Source organism: Physcomitrium patens, chromosome 12 (genome assembly GCF_059467195.1).
Source record: "Physcomitrium patens ecotype Gransden chromosome 12, ASM5946719v1, whole genome shotgun sequence".
Classification (NCBI taxonomy): domain Eukaryota; kingdom Viridiplantae; phylum Streptophyta; class Bryopsida; order Funariales; family Funariaceae; genus Physcomitrium; species Physcomitrium patens.
In genome coordinates, this window is record NC_143421.1 from 9,383,972 (window position 1) to 9,396,108 (window position 12,137).

At 42.6% G+C, this 12,137-nt stretch overlaps 2 protein-coding genes across 4 annotated transcripts; one reads left to right on the plus strand and one right to left on the minus strand.

Moving 5' to 3' along the window:
• The first annotated feature begins 605 nt into the window (after nucleotides 1-605).
• Nucleotides 606-9,521, plus strand: LOC112289825 (valine--tRNA ligase, chloroplastic/mitochondrial 2). 2 transcript variants are annotated; one of them, XM_024535455.3, is made up of 26 exons: nucleotides 606-870; nucleotides 1,019-1,094; nucleotides 1,276-1,402; nucleotides 1,515-1,598; nucleotides 1,794-1,980; nucleotides 2,465-2,518; nucleotides 2,700-2,752; nucleotides 2,923-2,990; nucleotides 3,332-3,407; nucleotides 3,766-3,849; nucleotides 4,092-4,240; nucleotides 4,453-4,570; nucleotides 4,751-4,867; nucleotides 5,021-5,238; nucleotides 5,474-5,563; nucleotides 5,685-5,796; nucleotides 5,942-6,055; nucleotides 6,346-6,483; nucleotides 6,639-6,689; nucleotides 6,843-6,955; nucleotides 7,194-7,341; nucleotides 7,586-7,690; nucleotides 7,879-7,980; nucleotides 8,159-8,231; nucleotides 8,616-8,782; nucleotides 9,143-9,521. In XM_024535455.3, exons 1-26 carry the CDS (start codon nucleotides 639-641, stop codon nucleotides 9,272-9,274), a joined length of 2,988 nt encoding a protein of 995 aa, XP_024391223.1. In that variant the 5' UTR covers nucleotides 606-638; the 3' UTR covers nucleotides 9,275-9,521. The 2 variants fall into 2 exon arrangements, with proteins under 2 accessions (XP_024391223.1, XP_090110957.1); XM_090254831.1 differs by lacking the exon at nucleotides 1,515-1,598.
• Nucleotides 9,522-9,731: 210 nt separating this feature from the next.
• On the minus strand, nucleotides 9,732-10,858 carry LOC112289827 (uncharacterized). Of its 2 annotated transcripts, none has more exons than XM_024535458.3 (2): nucleotides 10,739-10,858; nucleotides 9,732-10,461 (listed from the first exon to the last, which is right to left on the minus strand). In XM_024535458.3, exon 2 carries the CDS (start codon nucleotides 10,438-10,440, stop codon nucleotides 10,030-10,032), a length of 411 nt encoding a protein of 136 aa, XP_024391226.1. In that variant the 5' UTR covers nucleotides 10,441-10,461; nucleotides 10,739-10,858; the 3' UTR covers nucleotides 9,732-10,029. The 2 variants fall into 2 exon arrangements, with proteins under 2 accessions (XP_024391226.1, XP_073393870.1); XM_073537769.2 differs by having other exon boundaries at nucleotides 10,742-10,848.
• Nucleotides 10,859-12,137: the final 1,279 nt, after the last annotated feature.

A 12,137-nucleotide genomic window follows, 5' to 3' on the forward strand; every position in this document is an offset into this window, starting at 1 on the left:
AAGTATCAACCTTACAAGATGGAAAGTTTCATATTCGTGCTAAAACCCATTTAGTCCCCACCGTGTGTTGGGCACACAACCAAAATTTCTCCCCCCTGCCCGGGCCCCCCTGCCCTACAGAAACCTTTGGCAGAGGTAAGGGGAGGCGATGTGGATAGAGCGTCGGAGGTTGGGGCTTCCGCGGCACTGGGGGGAGAGTGAGGGAGAAGAAGAAGAGGACGAGAAAGAGGAGGAGGAGGAAAGAAGAGTTGGAAAACGGAAGACGAAGAACGCAGAGAGAGAGAGCGAGAGAGAGAGATCGAGAGAGAGTGGAAGTCAGGAGAGCAAGTGCTACATTTGTGTTGTGGTTGGTGCTGCTTGCTTGCATCAGGCAATCAGCATTCCCCGCATTCCCTTCCCCTTTCCTTTCATGGATTGGTGGGGCTCAGTGCTCCCCCGACTCCCCCCAAGATGAGCTTGCTCTCCATTCTATCGCCATCGTGACCACGCTCTCAGGATTCGGATTCATATGCTCATGCGTCTCCCTTCCCCTGTCCAGATTTGTTGTCGTTTTTAGGCTGTGCTTAGGGGTTTGTAAATTCCTAGTTCGGAGAGGCAGCTCTCCCTGTTGCCTCACCTGGGATTAATCCATTTTGGCCATGGCGAGTTTCTCCTCGTCGCTGCTGTGGACCACCAGGCTGCCCTTGCATTGCCCGCCACTGTCGTCCTCGCATAACTCCCTGCTTCTGCTGCGCTTTCGCGCTCCATCAGCTCGGTTGGGACGCCTGCCTGCCGCTGGTTGGAGAATTGGTGGAAGTAGGGAGAGGAGCGGGTGCAATGGGAACTTTTCGCGCTGTTTCTCGACTGGGCGGCCCACGTTCCGAGTTTCTGGTGCGGGATTGGTCGAATTCGAGGTCTTAGTCATTGGCTTTTTGACACTGTTTTGAGTTTTTTTTGATTGTTGGGGAATTGTGAGGTGGATTGCAGTGCGAAAACAAATATCATGTTTGTTGTGTTGATGGATTATAATGTCCTGCAGCTTCGAGCGAGAATCTGCCTCCTATGGAACTCGGAAAGAATTTCGATTTCGCAAGTGAAGAGCGGCTGTATAATTGGTATGGTGCTTCTTCCTCATGGAGATCGCTAATTGATGGCGACTGCGTTTCTACAGAGATATGAATAGATTATTTGTTTTTCACAGCTGGGGTTTACTCTAGATGGCCACTGGTGCAGGGGTAGAGTCCTGGCTGGGTTGGAAAATAATTTTATTTTGGTGGCTATGGTGGGCAATGGCAGGTGGGAGTCACAGGGGTACTTCAAACCTGATGCAACTGCCGCAGGAGAGCCTTTCGTTATACCAATGCCGCCTCCCAATGTGACGGGTGCTCTTCACATGGGCCATGCCATGTTTGTAACGCTAGAGGTGCGTGTCCAACAGTTTTACAACAAATCCGTGAAATGTATTGGATTGCTTGAATCTGCTGTGGTGCACAAAATTCTTCAGTTTGGTTTCCTGTCTCACTCTAGTGCGACAGGATATCATGGCAAGGTTCTGGCGGATGAGAGGCAGGCCTACACTGTGGATGCCTGGCACTGACCATGCTGGCATTGCTACCCAGGTGCCCGACTGGTCTATCAATTTCTTCATCTTGCTCAAATCCGAATTCCTGTAATCGTTAGAACTTGGGCATCGGATTCTGCATCAATCTGCTGTGTTTTACACCAGATTATGGAGTTGTTTATAGGCACATTCAATGCGAGAATTATGCTCAGTTGCAGTCATTGAGATGGGTATTGTCTCGTCACGTGTGCAGCTAGTGGTGGAAAAAATGCTTACTGCTCAAGGAATCAAAAGAACTGAGCTTGGTCGCGAAGCATTTGTCGAACGGGTCTGGGAGTGGAAAGAGAAATATGGTGGAACAATAACCAACCAAATGCGAAGGTTAGGAGCATCATGTGATTGGAGTCGCGAGCACTTTACTCTTGACGATCAACTTAGTGGTGCGAATCTCCTCGTGCGGCTCTGTGTTCTCATTCTCTGTGCATTAAATTTACCAATTGTTTATCCGAATCAGTTTACTGGGAGTTAAGAGTTTTGTAAACCTGAGGTTTGCGATGTTGTCTTCTTTGGTGTCTTTGCCTGAACGGATTTCCATGCGCCGGATATTGTTTGGTTCGTGTGTTGTCTATCTACTTTCAGCAACCATATAAGGTGTTGGTGATGTGACTATGTGCCGTAGTAACCACGTGTGGAAGTTTAGTGGAATATGAATAAAACGAATAAAAAGGTTATTTTCTTGCAACCTTAGTATTTCTTAACTGAAAATGCTTATAACATCCGGTTAAATGCTATTTTGCTTTTTGAGAGCCACTTATACCCCCTACGATCCTTTTTGGTTATTGTATAACGATATTGTGTGACTAACCGTTTTCGATTAAAGTTTGTTCTTTACCGTGTTTCTATGCACATATGCTTGAATTGCAGCTGCGGTGTTGGAGGCTTTTTGCCGTCTACATGAGAAGGGTCTCATCTATCGCGGTAACATTTCATAACTTACCTATGTTTATGTACTAATCGAGACATATATCATAGTGCACCTCTTAGGGAATGTACCCTTCACTCGCACCAGAGATTGTTTTGATTGATTCGTATATACTTTTCCTCGTTCAGTTGCCTAGTTTCTTTATCACATTCTGTATAAACGTGTGTGTCTGTATAGGTAGTTACATGGTGAACTGGTCGCCACACCTGCAAACAGCTGTGTCAGATCTGGTAATCACGACCTACTTCCAGTTCATCTTGAAGTACTTCTCTTGGATTTATAATCTGCTTCACATGCGTGTGGTGCATGAGCTTTATGTATGGTAATGTGCTGTATTTTCTCCACCAATTATGAGCACGGCATTCCATACCGTCGTAAATATTTTATTGTGATGATTTAGGAAGTTGAATATTCCGAGGAACCTGGCAAACTTTATTACTTCAAGTATCCGGTGGCTGGGGGTTCCAGGTACCTTATCGACAGCTTCTCATTTCCACTCGTATTACTTAAGATTAGCTGTCCGGATATGTGCACTCATCAAAGTGTAGGATAATTTATTATACACATATGTGTATGTGTGTCCTTGCCTGCTTTTGTGGAAGATCTTATTCGACTTAGTATAAATAATAGTAGTTCGAGTGTTTCACGTAGACATTTCGTGAGAAAAGCCAGGATTTCATTTTATATTGGTGATATTTTCTGTTAATAGTGAGATATCATGGATAATCATGAGCTGTTTAATGGGAATTCATTGTGAATTGCTACAAGGTGCAAGCAGTAGACCTAACCAACAGTTATGTTTTGAACAGTGAAGATTATCTGCCGGTGGCCACAACAAGACCCGAGACGTTGTTAGGAGATACTGCTGTAGCAGTGAACCCTGAGGTTTGTCACATATATGTTCTTCTTTGATGTTGCAATAACATTGCATCTCTGTAGTTGCCACTCGAAATGTCTTCTGTACGGTTGGAGATCATTTCACGATCTAAATGATGGCTTTTAATTATAGTGCAAGGCAATGGTATTTGAGTAGTACTTATAATTTGTGTTCGAAGATAGTCTGCATGCTGGTTCGGGTCATTTATTTCTCTCTAGAGCATTGTTGCTGTAAAAATTGAGGTTTTGTTTTGTTTTGTTTTGTTTTGTTTTTTGTTTTTTGTCTTTTTCTCTGGTGACGTGCTGTTGCTACTGTGTCCCATTTATTTTTAAATCCAGTAATTTGGCATCCTTGTATGTCTTTCAGGACGAGCGCTATCAGAAGTATATAGGCAAAATGGCAGTTGTGCCTCTTAGCGGAGGGCGCGAGGTCCCAATCATAGCAGATGAGGTATGCAATTAAGTGTTTACATACTTGTGTTATGTAGTATGTGTTTTTTTACTTAAGTGCAGGTTTTTTCGGCATTGATGTCTTCGCATATCTCTTCAAAAATGGATACTTCATACGCTATAGAAGTGATCTCTATTTGGTGATAGTCATTTGATGGACTTCGATCTCCATTCTCTATCATTTTTCGCGTTGTATGCACTCACCGTGGAAGCAACTAACGCTTTACCGTTCATGATGAACAGTATGTAGACAAGGATTTTGGAACTGGAGCATTGAAAATTACCCCTGGGCATGATCCCAATGATTACGCTATAGGCAAGAAGTTGGGGCTTCCGTTTATCAATATATTTAACAAAGATGCCACATTGAATGAGAATGCGGGAGCTTATTGGTATACCTTTCATTTTGTTTTGATCATTTAAGTCAATTCAATGAGCTTATGCTTCACGTGAGGGTCCGGCTTCTAGTCTCAGATTTTCTCGCTCTTGCCATCTTTTTATCATTAAGCTCCTCCGCCTTCCAGCTCTCGTCATGTTTTCTGGTCACATTTTTTGGTTATGCAATTGATGAGCTGAATCATGTTTTTGCGGACGATCCTTGCAGTGGTATGGACAGGTTTGAAGCAAGAACGAAGCTTTGGGAGGATTTGGAGAAATCTGGACTTGCTATTAAAGCAGAGCCGTATACTTTGCGGGTTCCTCGATCTCAACGAGGTGGTGAGGTTGGCCATCTTACAATCTCTCTTGCATATATCTTTGTCACTCAATTTGGAAGCTAGACTTGCTTAAAACTTTCTGCATCCGCTCCTGAGGTTTAGTACCAGAAAATTCTCTTTTTGGCAGATTTTAGTTTTTAGTAAATATCTAATCTCATTAGTTGCTGATATCGTTGTTGATTGCAGGTGGTGGAGCCTTTAGTAAGTAAGCAATGGTTCGTTATAATGCAGCCACTAGCTGACAAAGCTCTTAAGGCTCTCGAAGATGGAGAGCTTCGCATTATCCCTGACAGATTTGAGAAGGTTCTTTCTCGATCTCATCCATTTTTTTATGATCAAGATTATTGGATGAGGGAACTGTTTGTTTTCGATGAAGAGTTTGTGCGAGCTCAAAGTATTTCGGATATGATTCAATGGCATGACAGACATTCTAACATGCTTTGTTTGTGGCACCAGATTTACAACTTCTGGCTTTCGAATATTAAGGACTGGTGTGTGAGTCGGCAACTCTGGTGGGGTCATCGTATCCCAGTCTGGTATGTAGAAGGCAGCGATGAGTCAGACTATATAGTAGCCCGCAGCGAAGAAGATGCATACAAGGCTGCTCGGGCGAAGCATGGGGAGGATGTGAAACTTACTCAAGAATCTGATGTTCTTGACACATGGTTTTCTAGGTATGGACTTTTAATCTGGTGTTTGATAGAATTCTTCGTCAGACAATTCAGACAGACATCGATCATTTACTACCGCAAAGGGAATCGAAATGAGTGCCTGTGATCAATTAAGTAGGTCCTGCAGAAGTTGTGAATTAGGGGGTTGGAGTCTGAAGTTACCTTTCTGTTTCTTATATTCTTTTCTCTTAAGCGCCTTGTCTACTGTTGAGGCTCACTTGTGAAAATTCTCCTGCAGTGGTCTGTGGCCTTTCAGTACCTTAGGATGGCCAAATACTTCTGCGGATGATTATCAGCGATTTTACCCCACAGCAGTGTTGGAGACTGGGTAAGCTTTTCAACGTCTTAAATGCATGTTGTCAGTTTGTTTTTGGACTACTTACAAAAAGAACACCTCTGCTTATTGAACTTACACTCAACTATCCATCCATGGTCGTTCATAAACGCAGGCATGATATCCTCTTCTTTTGGGTGGCAAGAATGATCATGATGGGTATTGAATTCACTGGGAAGTTGCCCTTTTCAACTGTTTATCTTCATGGACTTGTCCGTGATGCTCAGGTTGGTATAGCTTTTTCTTCCAGCTGTTGCCTCCTATGATGTTTCTTACTAACTTCACTTATAAATTGGTTCTTGTCGAATATCTTCTAGTTTTCTTCTATGAATAAGGTCCAAATGCACTAAATTAAAATTTTATGGTCTGTAGGGTCGTAAAATGTCAAAATCGCTAGGCAACGTAATTGACCCCTTGGACACCATCGAGGAGTACGGTACTGATGCGCTCCGTTTCACACTGGCCACTGGCACTACCCCTGGTCAGGTACAATTTTTTACAATTAGTAGTGGTTCAAGTAGACTGTAGTGGGCTTTGGTCATATTTATGAAGTTTTCTGTTTGTCACACATTCACTGAACCTAATGGCAACTGTGTATTGCTAAGAGCTTGATATCGTTGTTGTCACTGTTATTCTGGGAAAAAGTTTTTCCAAAATTGCACGAGGGCATGCTTTTGATTTTACAAATTGACACATGCAACTGAAGTTGACGTGGACAAAACAGTCGTGAAAGAGATGTTTCTCAGGAGCATGTTATGCTTTTTTGTTTTGTTTAGGACGTAAATCTTTCAATGGAGAGGTTGACATCCAACAAAGCTTTCACCAACAAGTTGTGGAATGCTGGAAAATTTATTTTACTCAACTTGCCACCAACATCTGACACATCCGCATGGGAGCACATCCGAGAGCATGAGGTAGACATGAGGGACATCTAATTCCAGCAGTTATTGCAGTCAGTCCTTTTTTGTGACACCCAAACTTCTCTACATTTTGACAGCATACATCATGAAGTGTGCTGTAGGGTAGATCTGGACATTAACTCCCGAAATGTTATTGTTTCTTTCTGCAGTTTGATACCGAAGCAGGAGTGGCTAGCCTCCCTTTATCCGAGCGCTGGGTGGTAAGTAATTATCTCGAATGCCCATCTTTGCAGTTTGGACCCTTCCCGGTGCATTGTCGTCGAAGATAATTGTAGGGTATGTACCTTAAATTTTCTGACAATTTATCATTCATTAACAATGTAGCTAAAACATCTGTTGGATTTTTTATGCAGGTGTCAAAGCTGCATGAGCTAGTTGACTCTGTCACTACTGACTACGAGAAGTATTTTTTTAACGAAGCTGGAAGGGCCATCTACGATTTCTTCTGGAGTGATTTTGCTGATTGGTATGAAACTATTCAGTTTTTAAAATTTTGGTATAACGTGTTCTGATTCTTTTAATTGCTTTCATTAACGTGTATTATGGGTGGATTTGTGAACATAAAGCCTTTTTGGTCGTCATGGGAAGATTTGAGACGTGTTCTTTAACTTAAAAGCATCACAGTAGGGGCATTATCCTCGTTTACTGTATATTTCCGTGGAAATAACTACTTACAACTCTTATGACCTCGGTTCGTGGGTCAGGTACATTGAAGCAAGTAAAACTAGACTCTACAAGAACGAGGATGTAACGTCCTTGTCAAGGACTCGGGCGGTTCTATCTTATGTGTTTGAAACCGTGTTGAGATTGCTTCACCCCTTTATGCCGTTTGTCACTGAAGAGCTTTGGCAGGTGAACTGGTTACATTACTGAAAGAGATTTTCGTATTCAGCTTCCCAATCTTGCCGGATCTTTTGCTGGACATGCATGTAGTATTGCAGCTCGTTCTGCATGATAAAATCTTTTAGTCAACTTCTAATCTTGCGATGTTTTCGACTAAAACTTTGTTGGATCCTTCGAGAAGAATGTATTTTCTTATCAGCTATGATTCTTTAGACTTACGTTGGGATGTGCTCTTGGGTTGGTTTATGTGTAGGGTATGCCGCATGAAGGTGTAGCTCTAATTGTGTCATCATGGCCTAATCGTGGCCGTCCTAAAGATTTGAAGGCTTTACAAGACTTCGATTCCTTGCAGTCTCTGGTATGATAATTGCAAGCAATAGACACACTTATAGAATGGCTTAAATAATTAAGCATATTACGTTCGACTCCGGAATTATAATTCCCGTAGCACTTACAGAGTTTCGGCTCTTTCTAGTTTGTTTGACGGAGGTACTTCATTTATGCATCATAATTGATCATCTTTAACATGAGAGAAATGATGGGCAGGTGCGTAGCATCAGGAACGCTCGAGCTGAATACTCTGTGGAACCAGCCAAGCGCATCTCCGCATTTATTGTAGCCAGCTCTGCAAATCAGACTTTCATCGAGGTGTGACTTGAGACTCCTCGTTGGCGAAACATTCCTCCTCCTTTACTTGTTTACACCATCGTCTGGCTCAACCTGTTCCTCGATGCATTCACTATTTTGTTCATTAAATAACGAGAGACTTCTATGCAACTATTTGTGTTTTTCTGACCCTGTCACATTTCTTGAGGATGTTCTGCAGGAAGAAAAGGCTGTACTGGTGATGCTTTCAAGGCTTGACCCTGACAGTGTTAACGTAGTCTCTTCGCCTCCAGGTATGATATCCGTTTGCATTGGAGTGGCATGTTTAGGGAATTAGTCTTAGCGCGCATTCTAAATGGCTTTTATATCAGGGGTTTCTGGTAGCACTTACCAGTATTGGGTATGACGAATTTTCTAGAATGTTTTAAGGATGATATTCTGACCACTATTTGATGATGTAACGTAAAATTAATTGGTCCTTTTAATTTATTTATCTATACGTTTAATAGGATCCCTGTTCGCCGACACTTAGCAAGTCAACGATTCCAGAGTTAAGATTTCTCGGATGTTGGGAAGTGAAGTGGTTACCAAGAAAGATCTCAGGTCGAGTGTTTGGTTAGCTCTTTGACATTTTTAGAACTATAATCTGAACATAATGAATTTTGTTTACCTTGCAGGGAATGCAGATCAAGCTGTCCATCTGGTGATTGCGGAAGGTTTAGAAGCTTACTTACCATTAGCTGACTTGGTAGACATCGGGAAAGAAGTCGAACGTCTAAAGAAACAAGCCGCGAAATTGCAGACTGATTACGATTCAAGCATGAAGCGGCTTTCTTCCAGCAAAGTAAGTAAATCGAAACACTCGGTGCGCTTGTGTCATTCTAAACATTCCTAGTAACCATGCCCAATCCCTACGCTTGTTCCATTAGTCCAGCATAGTCTCGTACTCCATGTAATGATCACAAACTAGACACCATTATCGTAGGGAGGTGAAAATTTTCAAAGTTGAAACCTACAAATTATGGTATCCTCACATACTTTACATTTATAATTTGCAAAGTATTTTAGAATTCACTACGATATGCAATTCTTTATTGCCGTCAACTTCTCTTCATCGTTGTGGTACTTTTGGTTTTATAGGCCTAACGTTTGCTACTGTCTTATTTAATAATCTTTTCTCGTATTGAATTGAACGGCTTTGCAGTTTGTGGAGAAAGCGCCTGCAGCAGTAGTGCAAGGTGTAAGGGAACAAGCAAAGGAAGCACAAGAGAAACTCAATATTATAAACTCACGACTTGAGCTCTTAAACTCTATGGCTGTTAGCTCCTCGCAATAAGGAAATCATTTATTCTCATTCATCTTAGAATCTGAATTCCATAATATATTCTGTTAGGGACTGATGTACAACTTCAAAATATTTGTTTCCACGCACATTTCAGTGTGTTCCCTTGTCACTATTAGTGCACACTGAAGTTTGCACCATGTCATTATTTGTCTGACTCAAGTCAGATTTCGGTTTTTAGGGAAGGAATTCGCTACCGAAACTTTGCAAATAGAGGGCAGAGTACGTTTTGTGTCCAGGATCACCTATGTTGTTTGTTTCAATGATGTGGATGACCTGTCATTTGCTCAATTTACGATTTCGTAGATTTTAAAGTCACCGATCTCTTTGCATATAATTTTGACGTGGACATTGGTTTGCAACAACTGAATTTGTTCAATGAGTATCTTGTAATGACGTCAAACATAAAAGTCATTGAAATGAAAACTTCAAAACTGTAACAACATACGAGGAAAATGAATTCCTGTGCCCCTATATACAGTGGAGGTGCATGCAGGCTTATTTACTTGCTGGAGCATGAAAAGGATGGACATGTGCAGCAATATAGTAATGCTTGTGTGAACCTGGATATCAACCTCGCCTTCTTTAACAAAAAACGCTCCGAACAAACCCAGTTCTCAGAGAAGCAGTTGCAGCAGCAATACCCGCATTCTTCCGACAGAAGTTGGTCTCAGATTGAACAGAACTGCTTCTCAAGGTGATCCTGAATCGATCTCACTGCAGCTTCAGGATCCTGCCTTCACCAAGGTTCATGGAGGACACGGTCTCTTGTTGTCATCGTCATGAGGAGGCTTGTGAGGTGGCTTTTCGTCATCGTGAGGAGGCTTATGAGGAGGCTTTTCGTCATCGTGAGGAGGCTTGTGAGGAGGCTTTTCGTCATCGTGAGGAGGCTTGTGAGGAGGTTTTTCGCCATCGTGAGGAGGCTTTTCTTCATCGTGAGGAGGTTTGTGTGGAGGCTTATCACCACCAAGAGAAGACTTGTGAGGATGCTTGTCACAGTGGTAGAATTCCATGTCGGGTTCAGAAGGCTTCGCCCACTTCTCATACGCTTCCACCAGCGTTCGCCCTTCTACCGCTCCACCGTCTCTGGCGAAGTTCGTAACTGCCAACACCAGAGCCACTGCAATGGCCAGGGCTTGATCAACTTTCACCACCGCCATGCCTGACCGACTGATAGGTTCCTGCTACGATTGAAATTTTGAAGTGAGTTCAATCAGCATTTAAAAGTTCAGTTGCAGTCAACATTTACAAAACTAACAAAGCCTTCCATTGAAGTTCTAGCTAGTCGATCATGTTAGCACGCACACAAGTGATGCATCCAGGATGTAGTGTCAACAAAATTAAATAAAGTAGAAAATATAAATAGAAAAAGACGACGTAGCGTCAAATGCTAATGAGAGTTGAGTGACTTGAAAACAAAAATTGAGACGAGGCAGAAGTGGCAAGAGCTGGAACTACCACCAAGAATGCAAAAACTGGCTAGGATGCAAAAACTGGCAGAGCGAGATAACTTGATCAGTTTCAGAGCAGGAAGCATTTTATGGATGTGGGGATAGGTGATGGGGTCGAGCAACTGATGACGAGAACACATAAGTGTGTAAAATATCAAATTTCCTGTTGATGTGAGATGCCCTCTTGCAGTCACAACCTGCAGGTTTCGTGTAAGGCAGTACAAACACGCAGTGTACAACAAGGAAAGTGACGTGCACCTGGCCCTTTGGAGATTCATGGAGCTGCAGTCACTGTGGTATCAAGAGCGAGGAACTCAAGGGAGCACGGCTAATGCCGTCGCAGAGTTGGATTGCAGATAGAGAGGCAAGATAAACAAGACAGAAAGCAAAGTGATTAATTGAAAAGACGCGCTTAAAGCTGCCATGACTGGTAGCCACAAAAAACATGTTAAAAAAGTGAAAAAGACAAGCGTATTCTGATTCATCTCCACCCAAATTAAGCTGATTCATGTCCAGGCTTCATGTTACAGTCTACGCCCCTGATTCTTAATGTTGATATATTTGAAGGTAGACCATGCCTTGAGCTGTGATGAATGCATACACTGGAAATGGATTTCCTGGCGACCATTAGGCAGAACACCGTTCTCTTTACTAATGGTTGCCTGGAAATCCATTTCCAGTAGGCCCCTAATTCACCCATCACTATGCAATTTAACAACCTTAAAGGCAGGGCAAGATTAGACGGACGTAGAGGATTGTAGCCACATGGAAAGGACTCAACTTCGACGTTTGACAGTTCGTTGACATCTATTCATCTGCCTCCATCCAGTCCCCTCGCGGTCCAGACATATCGAGCTGTTTCAATAGAAACCGCAGACTGGTCGTTCACGAAAGCAGATTGGCATTTTCGGTTCCAAAACCGATGCACATGATGTAACAACGATGCCCCATAATGAAGAACTTGCCAGCTTGGAAGTGGGTCTCATTGACCACCAAGTCCCTCTGGCTTCCTTCCTCACAGCACCACAGCAGATCATAGCTTCAGCTGCGAAACATCCCATTAACGGACGTCACAAAGCTTGTGTCTCTCAGTATATCAGCATGACACCAAATTCAACCTCAGCTGTGTGCACATGGGTCGGTAAATCCTTCACTGCAGTGTGGCTTTGCAGTCCCTTTCGACGTATTCTGGGCTAAGATGCAGTTTAAATATCCATTTCATACTTCAAAGAAACTGTTTAAAGACAAGCTGAAGATTATGTTATGGTAAATATGCTCTTCATTACAATGTGAGTATACATAGTTTTGAACACATTCTGAGCTAGGCCGCAACAGATATCCATGTTTTACTTCGGAGATGCTTTTCGAAGTTCAGTCATGACAGGACTGTGTGATAAGCAACTGCA

What these genes read in the sequence shown, in the direction of transcription:
- LOC112289825 (XM_024535455.3), top strand. Translation starts at nt 639, where the DNA reads ATGGCGAGTTTCTCCTCGTCGCTGCTGTGGACCACCAGGCTGCCCTTG. An exon ending in CCGGTGGCTGGGGGTTCCAG is followed by an intron (nt 2,991 to 3,331) that starts GTACCTTATCGA and finishes TGTTTTGAACAG; the next exon opens with TGAAGATTATCTGCCGGTGG. An exon ending in TCCCTGACAGATTTGAGAAG is followed by an intron (nt 4,868 to 5,020) that starts GTTCTTTCTCGA and finishes TTGTGGCACCAG; the next exon opens with ATTTACAACTTCTGGCTTTC.
- LOC112289827 (XM_024535458.3), bottom strand. Translation starts at nt 10,440, where the DNA reads ATGGCGGTGGTGAAAGTTGATCAAGCCCTGGCCATTGCAGTGGCTCTG.